Raw genomic sequence first — 14,608 nt, 5'->3', positions numbered from 1 at the left:
AATGACTTTCTGATGCCTGCCTCCCCCATCACCCTGGCAACTCTCCAAGACCAGGCTGCAATGCCACCATCAGACTAGGGCATCTAAGGACAAGGGCTTTTTCTCTTCCACCCGACTACGACCTCCTGAGGACAGGAGCTGGATCCCTCCTTTCAGACCAGGAGCTCCTCGGGCAGGGGCTGTGTCTCCGCCTCAGAACTGGGGGACCCCTAAGGATAGACCTAGATGTCCCCATTATATCTCTGCCCACTCCCCCTAACGGCAAGCCCTGCTAGCGGTTCCCCAACATGGGCCAGTGCGACGTGATGAGTCTGCAGGGATCAGATTATTCCGTGTCATTCAGGTTACAAGGTTCCTTTTGCCCTAAGCTGCCCTATTTTGTTTTCCAACTAACTTACCCTCAGCCTGGACTGGAGAGGACAGAGTGGGCTAAGTCTGCGTCTTAGCCTCCAACAAGCCAGCAGAGAGAGGTTGCATGGGCAGAAGTTTTCTTCTTCAGAAGGATCCAGTGCACAAAGCTGGGGACATCCATGTGTGCGTGCCTGATCCTATGTGGCTGGCCTTTGGGGGCGAGAGAAGGCTGGGCTAGGAGGCAACCAAGACTCATGGTTATCCAAACCTCTAGGAAGGCTTTTACTCATTTGAAGTCAGCTCTGCCATCAGCCCCTAACCTGTGGTCCTGGCCTCAGTTTTCTCATCCATGACATGGGTTGAATGAGCTTTCCCCTCCACTGAGCTGAAGGTACCAGCTCCCGGAGATGGTTTCTTTTTTATGCCAACCAATCTTAAAAGAAAAAGCGGCAAGTGTGGGCATTTCTGAGGCAGGCGTGTGAGTGGTTCAGAGCTCAGGCTCTGAGGACAAGGCTTGAATCCTGATTCTGAACCTTCAATAGATTAGGATACAGGAAACACTCAGAACAAGGCCTGAGTCACGGGGGCTCAGAAAGTTTCGCTGTCCTTGTCAACATCGGCATGCAACATAGTGCATGACTTGCTATCTTATGATGTTTATTGTCTGCCCGAGGACGCTGCCAGCGCCACATGGGCGGGGCCTCCATCCCCGTATTCCTGGATCAATGCCTAGAACAGTGCCTGGCCCACGGCTGGCGCTCCATAACTATTTATTATCTTTGCGTCAGGGATCAGGCACAGGGCTGGGATGAGGAAATGGCTTTCTGGTGAAATTCTGCAGGGCAGTCTCTCTGTGGAGTCCCTGAGCCTCCCTCGCAGCACCCGCCCCCTGGGCTGGGTCTGAGACAAAGACGGGATCAACCCCAGGAGGGGGCACATCTTCCCCAGCCAGTGTGACAAGTGAGTGCTCAGTGGAGCCCCAACTTCAGCCTCCAATGCAGCCCTCTTGGGCTAAGGCTGTCTGGGCAGCGCTGATGTCAGGAACTTGCAATTCTGGGTGAGGGATATGTGCCAGCCCACAGCCCAGGTGGAAGCCTCGTCCCAGATGAGTCCGTCCCCTCCCTCTTGCCCAGGTGAGCCCCTCCTGTGGGGAGACAAGACGTGGGAAGTGGGTCTGTCTTGGGGAGAACCCCCACCGCGCCCCAGCCTACAGAGATATGCTGAGGATGCCCAGCGAGCCTGCTCAGGCAGAGGAGGGAGCGCGCCGGGTGCCAGAGCTCAGAAACGCCGGGAACTTCTGTACAAGACCCACACGCCCCCCTTGCTGCCCCATTCCTTCAGGAAGTGTTCGCAGCTTAACCCTGGAGGGTCATGTGCACAGAAGCACACACGGCTTGCCCCCGCGTCTGCCCCGTGCACGGCCCCCTCGCCCCCCCCCCCCCCTCCAGCAGCTGTTCACCTCCTGGTCGCCTCTGCCCCTGTCAGACCCTCCATCTGTCTTCACACCTTTGGTGGGAACCTCTGGGCGAGTGTCCGAGGTTCGCCCAATCCATCATGGCCCCACAGCCTCACCGCCGAGGGTTGGGCTGGATCTGGCTGCTGACATGGGTGGGTGAGTCAGAAACGACCCTTCCTCCTCCCTCCCTCCCTCCCTAAGGGTCGTTTCTGGGCCCAAGTGCATGGACCGTCCTCACTCTGTATCCCCGGCTGAGCCACACTGCAGAAGCCAGGGGCCCTGGTTTGCGAGTCTCTCTCCTCTGCTCTCTGATGAAAGCATCAGTTTGGGGGTGAACCTCAGCCCACACTGAGACTGGTGGGCTGAGGGGAGCAATGGTCAGGGAGCCGGGTGCCCTCAACCCAGCCCTGGCCCGGCCAAGGTGTCCTGGGCCTTCCAGCTGGAAAGTGAGATGGCTGGCCATATAATCTTAACATTCCTCTACAGATTTCCAAGTCATGCTTCTCCAATCTGTTTTGTACCATAAGTCCATGCCAGGCCCACTGTCCTGGTGTGGACACCTTGGTCCTCACCCAGCTGGCTCTCAGAGCCCGTTGTATCCATCTCCTGACTCTGGAAGGTTAGCTGGGCTGGTGAGCCCTTGGCACGAATGAGATGGAGATCATGGTCTTGACTCCCAAAGATGCTCTATTGGGTTCCACTGGGTCAACATTCTGGTCTGCAGGCTGCATCGCCCCCTATACTGTGGGCCCTGAGGGGCCTTGGTGCATCGTCGTTAGGAACTCTGTGTTCAGCAGCATGTGTTTACCCGGCACTCAACTCAACGTGGGCTAGGGCTTTACAGAGATCATCTCACTCAAGCCTCAATGACCCTCTGAGGCAGGTGCTATATTGTCCCCATTTCATGGAGGAGAAAATCAAGGCATAGAGAGGAAAACGAATATTACCCGCAAGTAAATGATCGAACTAAAATGTAATTCACCCTCAACTCTACACATTAATAGAGGCGAGGAAGAATGAGCCAGAAATATGCAGAAAATTAACGTTCCTGGAAATCTTTTAGACCGGGGGTGGCAATTTTTTTCTGTGAAGGCCAGATAGTAAATATTTCGGGCTTTGCGGGCCATATCATATCTTTCAAAACTATTCAGCTCTGCTTTTTAGCACAAAAGCAGCCATAAATGTGTAAATAAGTGAACGTGGCTATGTGCTAATAAAACTTTATTTACAAAAAAACAGGTAGCTGGAGGAATGTGGCCAAGGGTAGGAGTAGTAGCTGACCTCCCCTTTCAGCTCCTTTTTATTTTAGGCAACAGGTTTTATACTAATTATATTGTCTTGGAAATGGCGGGGTGTAGGGTACAGAAAAGAGAATTAACATTTACTTGGCCTTTATTTTGTGCCAGGTTCTATGCTTTGACCTATTATCGTGTGAGTGCAGAGAACACCTTTCTTGGGAGGTTAGTGACACTCTTTGTTTAATCACTTTTTTGTTGAATAGGGGATGAACTGAGGCTCGAGGATGCTACAATGCCTAACACCTGAGCAGTCCAGTTGGGATATAAACCCCCTCCAAGCCTTCCCCTTTCTACCGATGTTCGGATAAGTGTGTATCCCATGTATTCTCACCACGGATGAGAGGGAGGAGTCTCAGAAGGTGAGAGGCAGGGTAAAACCAGTCTTGGATTTCATTCCTTCCCCTGTGGGTATCTAAGAGCCTACTGTAGCTACAAAAATGAACTCAGCAGTTCCACAAATTCACTAGAACTTCCAGTATCACCAAGTCCTATACCCGAAGCTCGTTGCTAACCACCACCAGCCTCAGCACTGCCTTCCCCACTCCATTTAAAGTAGGTCCTGCCACTTCTAACAGCACCACCAGGCAATGAGTGACTTAACCAGCAGCCAATCACACACCAGTGAACAGAGTTCCGATCCCCAATGACAGCAGAGTTCCCTGTGGAGAACCCCAGTCACAGTTCTCTCTGCCAGTAGGACCCGGTCCTCTTTCATTCATTAGTCACTCCTCAGGAAAAGCGAGAGATGGAACACAGGATGGAATCCAGGAAGGACTCCTGGTTCTAGAACAAAGCCTCAACCATAGTCAGCATCCCACAGAAAATGGTGCAATGCTTCCACCAACGCACTGTCTGAAAATGCCCGACTTTTATGGACTGAACAGCCATGCGGTGGGTGGTGGGCCAGTTTCACAAGCTCAGGATGGCTCTGGGACCAGGAGCAGGTGGTTGGTGGCAAGAAGTACGGAAAGTTGTTATGAAAACCTCTCTGCATCTCCCTGCCGGGTCATCCAGCTCAGCAGCTGGAGAAGATAAACTTGAGGTGAAAGGTCACACAATACTGACCAGTGGAGGTATTTAAACTCTCCCCAGGTGATCGAAAGCCAGTGGTTTTGTGGAGACCAGTAACGCTTCCCCCTGTGTCACCCAGAGCCCCTGAAGTCTGGGCTGGTGGGCATCTGGCGAAGGGACCTCGGGCAGAGAGGTGAGGCCACCTACCTGAGGAGACAGGCCGTTGCTGACGGGGTTCATGTGGTTGGAGGGTGCCGCCGGGTTCATGAAGCTGTCGGAGTAGCTGGAGAAGCTGTGGCGGGCTCCATAGGCAGAGCTGGTGTCCGCGGCTGCAGCCGCTGCGGCCAGCCCCCCCTGGTGCATGGTGGACGGCGGGAGAGGCTGGGGCCGGTGCACAGTGCTGCCCCCATCTGTGGAGAGACCCAGGAGACGGCCTGAGCAAGTGGCCTCACCGTGGAGGGCGGGCCTCACAGAGCAGGGAAAGGACAGCCTGTTTGGAAAGCAAGCTGTGAGCCTCCTTTTCCCAGTCCCCATCCAGAGGAGAGAAGGGACCATCTTCTCTTGATACTTGAAATGGGACAAGCTGGCTTCTGGGCAGAGCACTAGGGACTGACTAAGTCTGGACTGGCAGCCATCAGCATTCCAGACCACCTCTAGGCCACGGTGCACCGGCCCCACTCCCGCTGCTCAGTGCTTGGCATACACTGGGTACTCAGTGAATTATCTGCACTGAAATCCAGACCTCATTGAAGATTCTGCTTATCTACTCAGGCCTGTCCTGATCGCATTCTGTGGGCATTGACCATTTGCCAGGTGCTTTTACAAATACTAAGGGTCGGAAGCAAGACTATGGTTCCCATTTTACAGATGAAAAAACTGAGGCTTGGCGGGGCTGGGGTGTGTGTGTGTGTGAGGTGACAAGGCGAGTGAGTGGTATGGCCTCACTGCTGTATCTGTTCCTAGCTTGCCTGCTATTCCGCTCTGTCAGGCTGCCCCGCCATGCAGCCTTCCAGCAGATGGAACCATCATTTTTGTCAAAGGTTTAATTTCTCATCAAGAATCCCAGAGAAGGCCCCCTGGTTCTCTCCTCAGTCTCCAGAGCCCCAGCCTGCCAGCCCTTTAAGAGGAGACCTCCGGGGGTCAGGTAGTGGGATTCCTAACTTGTGCTGGGGTGGAGGAGGGGGACATGACGGAGAGGGAGGACTGAATTGGAGATAGAATCCAGGGAGGGAGGGAGGGAGGGGAGGAACCTTTCTCCTCCTCCAAGGCTCCCACCTCTTCTGCATTTGAATACAACCCCAGGAGATTCATGTGACTTCACAGTTTGAGAAGCTCTGTTCTAAATGTGGACATGGAGGTGGCCTTGGTCATTCTCACTGGAAGCTCTGTGGCCTTTTGGCAGAGCCAGGAAGTTCAAGGGCAGGACCTCACCTTTTTTTGTCTCAATAGCCTGTCCTCATGAAAGTAGACAAGTGGTCACAAACATACAACCTTCTTATTCCTTTGTTAAGGAGGGAAGGAGTGGGCGGGCAGAGCGGAAAAGGACTAAGGGGCACAGCTAAGATGGCAGGACGGGGCTTGGGCACTCACCTTGAGAAATGGTGGTGGTGGGGTAGGTGGAGTCTGGCAGCTGGTAAGGAGGCAGTGTGGGCATGCCAGTGGGCGGGAAGCCGCCTGGCAGAAGGTGGTTGAATGCTGCCAGCTGGTTGGCTCCTGCCTGCTTACGCCAACGGGCACGGCGGTTACTGAACCAGACCTGGGGGGTTGAGAGTGGAGAAGGGAGCCCTTAGCCTGGCTCCCGTCAGAGAGCCTGGACTCGGCTAGAAACAGTCCCCTCAGCTGTCACCCTCTGTCCATCCTGCATCCGCCCGGACAGGAGGACATCCCCACCTTCACACAGCTGGGGACAGCTTGCAGAGTGCTTCCATGGTCATGGGCTCGGTCTGTCCTCACAACCTCCTAAGTGAAAGGCTTATTATCATTATCCCCATTTTACAGATGAGCAAACTGAGACCTAGAGAGAGGACGTTACTTGCCCATGTGATAGGCTGTGTGACTCTGGGCACTGTGTTCTTTCCATTGCAGCTGCTCCTGCCCTGAGAGATGTCAGTAGGTGACTGTCCTTATTCCCACACATGCTCAACCCCTTCCTCCTCCAGGAAGTCCCCAAAGAGAAAGCCACAATCCAGGCCCCACCTGAATGAGACTTCCCTGCCAGGCTCAGATGCAAACGTGTTTTTTTTTTTGTTTGGAGCCTGCGGCCCCACTTTGCTCACCCAGCACAGACCCCCTTGACTGGAGAAACCCACCTCCCACAGACACAGCTGTTTGTTAAGCATCAGTGCAAAGCTAACCCAACATCCTTGAGATTCCCTTTCCTCCAAGCCCTGTGCTGGTGCTCCACATGTCTGTCCATACATAGAACCATGAGACGTGTCCTCCCTGTTCCCATTTTACAGACGGGAAAAACGGAGGCTCCCAGAGGTCAAATGACTTGCCAAGGCCACACACTCGACAATCTGCAATGGAGCTGAGGTTCAAACTTAAATCACCTTGACTTTCCAGAGCCTACTGGTACTTCTCTGAGTTTGCAAATAGTTCTGGGCCCGGCCAGAGGAAGAGGAGAACAAACGTGCGAAATGGGGGCTGCTCTGAGGGCCTCTTCTCAGCCTGTAAGCTTTGCACGTGCTGTTCCCTCTAACTGGAATACTCTTCCTGCAACTGACTCCTGGGCCTGTGGGCTCAGCTGAATCTCCTCCTCCTGCTCGGATTCCTTAATCACTGCCTGCCTAGAAGGGAAGTTTAGACAGGTCCCGCCTTTTCTCAGGAGGCCTCTGTGCTTGCTTACAGTTGCCTTATTTACAGCCCCTACCCTCCCTGCGGTGCTCCATTGGTGCTGACCCAATACATTCTGAATGAATGAATGAATGAATGAATGAATGAAAAAATGAATGAACAACTAAAGGCAGAGATGGCTTTTCCAGGGCTGGGACCACAAGGCTCAGTTGGGAGCCCCTCCTGTCGGAGTTAAGACCCTCATCATCCTTGGCACGGGATCACTTAAGACCCCCAAACCTCCAGACTGTGCCTGCTGACGTGCAGAGGGGAGTCTGAGGAGTGAAAATTGGAGCCTAATAAAATGGAAGCCCTGGTTCTCCCTGCTTCCCCAGAGCACAGATGGCTTCCTACGGGCCCCCTGGGGCGGGCTGCATGCCGGCCAGTCAGACTGAGGCTGCCGCTGTGCAGGGAGGAATGGGCAGTGCTTCCTGCTCCCTGCTTGCGCGAGGGCGTTTTAATTCAGCCTTTCTCAAAGGGTGGGACTCCTATCACTCCATGTTGGGGAGATATCCCTGATGGCCAGTGATGCAGACATTAAAGAATCCTGAACCACTCCCTTCCTCCAGGCCTCTGGTCCTGGCTCAGGGTGAATGCATCCTCCTGGCCTTCCCGACACTCGCTAACCTCCCTTTTTGACACAGAGAGGAGGAGCCTTTGCAGGTGACATGTTCCTGCACGACTTTCCCCATGTTGTTTTGTCTTCTTAGTGTGTGTTTCCAACAGCCTCCCTTTTATGAGATTCAGATACACTCTTATTTTCAAATACATTGATTTTTATAAAAAGTGAAGAACAACATGGGTACTGTGAAGATGTGGCAAAAATCTTGAAGCTGGCTGGAGAATGACTTCAATATGGGACAGGCTATTCTGGTTTGTTCTGTGGCAAACTGTTCCTTAAGGGAGAGTCTTTTCCTCGAGTGAAGATACTAAATGAAGTTGGAGGCATTCCTTCCCCTTCCCTTACTTTCCCTTCTTTTCTTACTTCCCTCCTGGCCTTGAACCTTTACTGGGACTCTGCACTGTGCCAAGCAAGACACAGGAGAGAGACAGCCTATTCCTCAAGCTGCCCTCTCCCTGGGCACACAACAGACACCTCAAAGAGCAGTCGCTTCCCAGTGTAGTGACGCTGTGACCTTTAGGGTGCTCCAAATAGGTCTGAGGAGGGGCTTCCAACTTCACCTCTCAGAATCCAAGAGGGCTTCCTGGAGGAGAGGATATGCCCTTCAACTGTCAATTTTCTCACCTCTTCTTCCTCTGTTGTCCTGTTTTCCCAGGGCTGCCTCCACTCCAGCAGGCACCTCCCTCCTCACAAAGTGCGACCTGATGGTTAGTTCACAGCAGTCACTCTGGAGCCTGACTGCCTGGGTTTGAATCCTGCCTCTGACTCCTAGTTAACATGGGCAAATCCCATTAGCCCTCTGTGCCTCCGTTTCTTTGTAAAACGTGGCCAATAATAGCATCTACCTCCTAGGCAGTTCTGGACCTCAAATAAGTTAACACAGGCAAAGTGCTGAGAACAGCATATAGTTACAGCTATTGATCCACTGGAAACCCTCCGATGGTGCGGCTTGGAGGGCTCTTAGCCAGCACCTGGTACCAGGAAGTCACACATTTACAGATAAGGAACTGGGGGCTCCGAGAGGGACAGTGGCAGCTCGGCACCCCACCCAGAAGCCCTGGTCATGGTCGAGGTCTTTGAAAGCAGAGACTAAGTTTTATTATTCATTTTTGATCCTCCCCTCCACACCTAGCTCTGGGAGCAGACCCCGTAGAAAGCATCTGTTTACTGAGTTGAGTATCTCTTCTGGCCCTTTCTTCAATATAAAACAGATGAAAAGAACTCAATGGGAAGACTTGGGTTCAAGTCCTAGCACAGTTGCCTGTTAACTGTGTCTTCACGACGTTACTGTGCTTAGCTAAATCTCAGATTTCTCACCTCCCAAATGAAGACATTAATCATACCTACCTACCTCCTAGGATTAGAGTGAGGACGGTCAAGATAAGGTATGTAAATGTCGCATTTCGTGCCTGGCATATAAGAAGTTCATTATACATGTCTTCAAGTATTGTGAAAAGATTTAGTTGAAGTCACTAATTAGAGTCCCTCTAGTGCCTCCAAAATGAGACTCAGTTCAGGGTGGCCTGTTTCTAGAAGAAACACAGGCGCAGGGACCTTGGCCTCGGGGACACAATGGATTTGTTTACCTCCAAGGAAGATGTACACAAGGCTGGGGTCAGCCTCCAGCTCCTTAAAAAGAAAGAGTCCTCCAAGAGAAAGTTACCGGTCCTCAGGCATGTGTCCTCCTGCCTGACACCCCATTTCCTGCCCTTCATGGTGGCTGGGCTCTCTGTAGGCTAAGACAGGGAGGGGTGTCTCTGCCAGACACTGGGGTGTCATATAATACCCTGCAGGCTTCAAAAGCAGGGCTGGGGGGGGGCAGAGGGAGGGCACACACCTGAGTTACAAACTCCACTTGACACATGTTGACCTGCTCACCGGTTTATTCAATTTCAACTCCACGACAGCACGGACTTCTGTCTGCTGAATTTCCGCTGCCTAGGCCAGTGTCTGGCACACAGTAGGTGCTCAATAAATGTGCTAGATGAATGAACCTGGAATTCCAAGAGTGGCCAGGATTGGAACCACCAAGAACAGGTGGAGCTGTAATAACAATGATCCCCCCAACCTACAGCACATCTGTGTGCCTCCACTTTCTAACTTTCTGCGTGTGTCTTTCCATGTCATTGTTTAGACCAGGGGTAGTCAACCTTTTTATATCTACCGCCCACTTTTGTATCTCTGTTAGTAGTAAAATTTTCTAACCGCCCACCGGATCCACAGTAATGGTGATTTATAAAGTAGGGAAGTAACTTTACTTTATAAAATTTATAAAGCAGAGTTATAGCAAGTTAAAGCATATAATAATAATTACTTACCAAGTACTTTATGATGGATTTTCACTAAGTTTGGAAGAATAAATCTTTATAAAACAACTTACTATAGTTAAATCTATCTTTTTATTTATACTTTGGCTGCTCCACTACCGCCCACCATGAAAGCTGGAACACCCACTAGTGGGCGGTAGGGACCAGGTTGACTACCACTGATTTAGACCCTATTACTGTCACCTCCATTTTGCAGATGAGGAAAGCTGAGAACAAAGGGAATAATTGATGGAGCTGGAATTCACACGTGGGCATCTGGCCCTGAGACCACACTGAACCACTCCACCCCCCCACCCAACCCCATCTCCCGGGGCCATGGAGCAAAGGTGGCATAAACATTGCTTTCCAGAAGGGAGGGGACTTGGGGGGCACTGGGTGAAAAAGGTGAAGGGATTAAGAAGTACGAAGTAATAGTTGTGAAACAGTCACAGGGATGTAGGTTCAGCAGAGGGAATATAGTCAATAATACTGTGATCACTACATATGGTTCCAGGTGGGTACTGGAGAAATCAGGGATATACTTTGTAAAATATGTGATTATCTAACCACTACACTGTATACCTGAAACTAATACAAAATAATATTGAATATAAACTGTAACTGAAAAATAAAATTAGCCCTGGCTGGATAGCTCGGTTGGTTAGAGCATCATCCTGAAGTACAGAGGTTGCCAGTTCAATCCCCAGTCAAGGCACATATAAGAACAGATCGATGTTCCTTTCCTTTCTCTCTCTCTCCCCCTTCCTTTCTCACTAAAATCAATAAAGTAAACATTTTGCAAAATCCCTGAACCAAGACTCTTAGAATCAGAGGCCAAGACCTCAAAACCTAAGCAGTGACTAGATGGCTTTGAGGTCCCTGCCATACTCTCCACAGCAGAAACCTCTCTCCAGGATCTCTCATAGACTGAATGCTCCACTTTTGCTTAAATGCTTCTGGAAATGGGGATCTCATCACCTCACAAGGCAGCCCTGATTGTCAATAATGATCCTAGAACTTTAAGGGGCCTTAGTTACCATTCAGTTTGTTTCCTCTATTCATAGATGAAAAATTAGTCATAGGAAAGGAAAGTCTCAGGAAAGGAAACTGACCTGTTGAAAGTAACACAACAGGTCAGGGGCAGGAACCCATGGGAGCCTAGACCTGTGGATCCCAGTCCTGTGCTCTCGTCTCTACAGACCTTCATACAGGACTTGGGACATTTCTCTATTGGCCCTGGTTCTACCCTCTAGGGCTTCTCAGAACAGCCCTGTCCTCCAAGTTTCCTCTTCCCCGTACCAAATGTTCTACCATTCCTGTCTTGGAATTTTTTTATTTCCTTTTGTTTGTTCTTCTTTAAAAAAAAAAATCAGCATTTATTGTTCCTCCCTCTGCAGGGAAAGTTCATAGGCTGGGGGGGGAGGAGAGACCCAGCCCCACCCTGGGGGGCTCACGGTCTGAGGGGGAGACCCAGCCCCACCCTAAGGGACTCAGGGTCTGAGGGGGAGACTCAGCCCCACCCTGGGGGGCTCACGGTCTGAGGGGGAGACCCAGCCCCTCCCTAAGGGACTCAGGGTCTGAGGGGGAGACCCAGCCCCGCCCTGGGGGGCTCACGGTCTGAGGGGGAGACCCAGCCCCTCCCTAAGGGACTCAGGGTCTGAGGGGAGACCCACCCAAACCCTGGGGGGCTCACGGTCTGAGGGGGAGACCCAGCCCCGCCCTAAGGGACTCAGGGTCTGAGGGGGAGACCCAGCCCCGCCCTAAGGGACTCAGGGTCTGAGGGGGAGACCTAGCCAAACCCTGGGGGGCTCACGGTCTGAGGGGGAGACCCAGCCCCGCCCCGGGAGAGCCCAGAGTCTGAGAGGGAGTCAGCATGTGGAGGATGTCTGCCTGGGCCTCCTCACCGTGGGTTTGTCTGGGCTCTGGCTGTTCCCCCTCTTCCCTGTCCCCCTCCCTCCTTGGACCTTGAGTGACACCTGTTTCTGGGTCCCCTGGGCCAATAAAAGCACTGCTTTGACAGCCAGGAAATTTTACAAGGAGCGGTCAGGCTTCAAGGTGGTGGGAGCGGCCGTGGCCCCCAGACGTGGGAATGAGAAAGCACCCAGGAATGTGCCCAGGAGAACAGCTGCAGGAGGATCAGAGGAGGGGAGGGAGGCACGGGGCAGGCTCGGGTGTCACCCTGGGGAGGAGGGGAGGGAATAAGAGGAGCTGGCTGCTGCTGCCGGCCCCCTGCCCCTGCTCTGTGGGGTCTCCCGCAAAGGCAGCCAAGCCCCCCCCCCCCACTCAGGGAGCGGGGTGGGGAGGGCGAGGGAGGTACAACGGTTCCTGGACTGGTTAAATGCCACTTTGCTTCTAGAACTTTCCCTACTGCTTTTACATTCTAGGCTCTGAGTCAACTTCTTTTTCTGGATGAAAAGAACCCGGGCTTCTGCATCCTCCAAGCCCGAGTTCCAGGCCCAGCTCAGCCCCTGCTCAGCTGTGCGCCTCTGGGCACGTTCCCTCTCTAAGCCTCGGCTTCTGTCCCCGCGGCTTGGCGGTGACCACACTGACCCTGACCAGGGGGTCTGAGGTCCCACCACTTCATGCACAAGAAGCCACAAGGTGGATACCCAACAAAGGCTGGTTGCCCTCGGAGGCAAGTGCCCCCGGTTGAGCAGTTTGGGGTGGCCCCGTCTGCAGAAGTGCCTCCCCATTCAGGGAGGAGACTAGCCAGGAATGGGTTCCCAAGGGAGCTGGCATCATGACCTTCCTTCTCCACTACCCAGCCTGAGCCCCTCCCAGCCAGCCCAGGAGACTCTCTCTGCTCTCAGAGGACTGTAGTCCTTGGGGGGGGGGGGGTTTGAGGGCTCAGCCTGGGGAGAGGAGGCAAGTCCCCCCCCCCCTCCATGGCAGGCCCTGAGCCCCAGGCAGGCTATACTTCTCTGCATTCTCCCTCCCTCACCCCTGCTGGTTGGGAACCGCACACTTGAGGGTGTGGGAAGGGTCTGGCCACCCACCTCTGATGCTGCTACCCCACCAGGAACATGCTTGCCCAGCCTGTCTGCATGCTTCCCACACCGGGAAACTCATTATCCATCTTAGGCAGCTAGGCCTGTTCAGAAATTTGCCTCCAAACTATTTCCTCCCCTCATCAGAGATCTGAAGATCTTTATACTCCCTGGGCCCTCTCTGCTGACGGAACCACTGCCCTCCTTCCCTCCCTCCTTTCCTCTCTCTCCTTTTTCCTCCCTCCCTCCTTTGACCTTTTCTTCTCTTCTTCTCCATCCCTCTCTCCATCCCTCCTTTCATCATTTTCTGAAGTACCTGTTGCTCAGAGAGATGAATGCAATTCAACAGGACTCACTGCAGCTCCTGGCTTTCCCGGGGCTCGCCAACACTCCATCAACCAGTCAGTCAACCAACAATTGCTGCCCACTTACTCTGCATCAATTGCTGGTGGCATTAGTTGTCTACGCGGTCCCCAGACCACTGGCTGCAGAATTCCCTGGGGGCCCACTGAGCCCCCACTCAGACCCTGGCCACCCCACCTTCTCCACCCCAGTCTTTGGATGAGGCCCGCAGTGCCCGACACCTGAGACGCCTTCCCACCTGGACCCGTGCCTCAGTCAGCTTGGTCCTCTGGGCCAGCTCCTCGCGGGTGTAGATGTCCGGGTAGTGCGTCCTCTCGAAGGCCTTCTCCAGCTCCTCCAGCTGCTCGGCCGTGAACGTGGTCCGGCTGCGGCGCTGCTTGCGCTTCAGAGGGAGGTCCGGTTCTGACTCCACGTCGGAGCCCTCGTCCAGCCGGTTCCCTGCAGCCAGGCGAGAGGGGGAGAGGGCAGGGCCTGGTGAGCGGCAGGGGCTCCGCGCCCACCTTCAGGGCCATCGCTGCGCTGAGAGATCTCTCTTGAGCACAAGGCATCGTTTATCGTTTATCGGAGGGAAGAGTGGGAAGCAGCCTCCACGCCCAGCTCTAGGGGGTCAGTTAAATACTTCATGGCACAACCATTCCTTAAAGAACAAAATTCCCTCCAGTTGAGCATTTAGGTTATTTCCACTGACACGGAAGGATGCCCGTGACATAGGGTGGTTTCATGGCAAAAAACACTTGTCAGAATTTCTAGAATGATAGTATCCAAGACAGAGAGAATTTTACTGTATATGAACTATAACCTCAATAACCCTGACTTTAAGCCTGACCAGGCGGTGGTGCAGTGGATAGAGTGTCAGACTGGGAGGTGGAGGACCCAGGTTTGAGACCCTGAGGTTGCCAGCTTGAGTGCAGGCTCATCTGGTTTGAGCAAGGCTCACCAGCTTGGACCCAAGGTCGCTGGCTCGAGCAAGGTGTCACTCGGTCTGCTGTAGTCCCCCCCCCCCCCCCCCAGTCAAGGCACATATGAGAAATCAATCAAGGAACAACTAAGGAGCAGCAACAAAGAATTGATGTTTCTCATCTCTCTCCCTTCCTGTCTGTCTGTCTCTATCTGTCCCTCTCTCTGACTCTGTCTCTGCCACAAAAATAAATAAAAATAAAAATAAATAACCCTGACTTTAAGAAAAATGCAGGCTTGGGGTTCAGGATGCGTGATATGGGGTACAGATGGTGTTACATTGAGTTGTGCACTTGAAACCCATATGTTTGGAGAACCATGCCATCCCAATAAACGAAGAATGAATAAAATAAAAATAAAATGATTTTTGGAATAAAATAGGAAAAGGCAACGTGCCAACCTATGTGCAAAGATCAATCAAC

At 52.8% G+C, this 14,608-nt stretch overlaps 1 protein-coding gene across 2 annotated transcripts in view; it reads right to left on the bottom strand.

Moving 5' to 3' along the window:
* The window catches only part of PAX7 (paired box 7), a 103,970-nt gene that overhangs the window by 37,222 nt on the left and 52,140 nt on the right, over positions 1-14,608 (bottom strand). For both annotated transcript variants that reach the window (XM_066372032.1, XM_066372033.1), the window contains exons 5-7: positions 13,468-13,667; positions 5,707-5,872; positions 4,324-4,526 (exon numbers count right to left, since the gene is read on the bottom strand). In XM_066372032.1, coding sequence (XP_066228129.1) covers positions 4,324-4,526; positions 5,707-5,872; positions 13,468-13,667 — 569 coding nt within the window. The remainder of the gene's footprint in view (positions 1-4,323; positions 4,527-5,706; positions 5,873-13,467; positions 13,668-14,608) is intronic.

Source organism: Saccopteryx leptura, chromosome 3, assembly GCF_036850995.1.
Source record: "Saccopteryx leptura isolate mSacLep1 chromosome 3, mSacLep1_pri_phased_curated, whole genome shotgun sequence".
NCBI lineage: Eukaryota > Metazoa > Chordata > Mammalia > Chiroptera > Emballonuridae > Saccopteryx > Saccopteryx leptura.
Note: the sequence above shows the minus strand (reverse complement) of the source record. Positions and strands in the feature narration are given on the sequence as shown.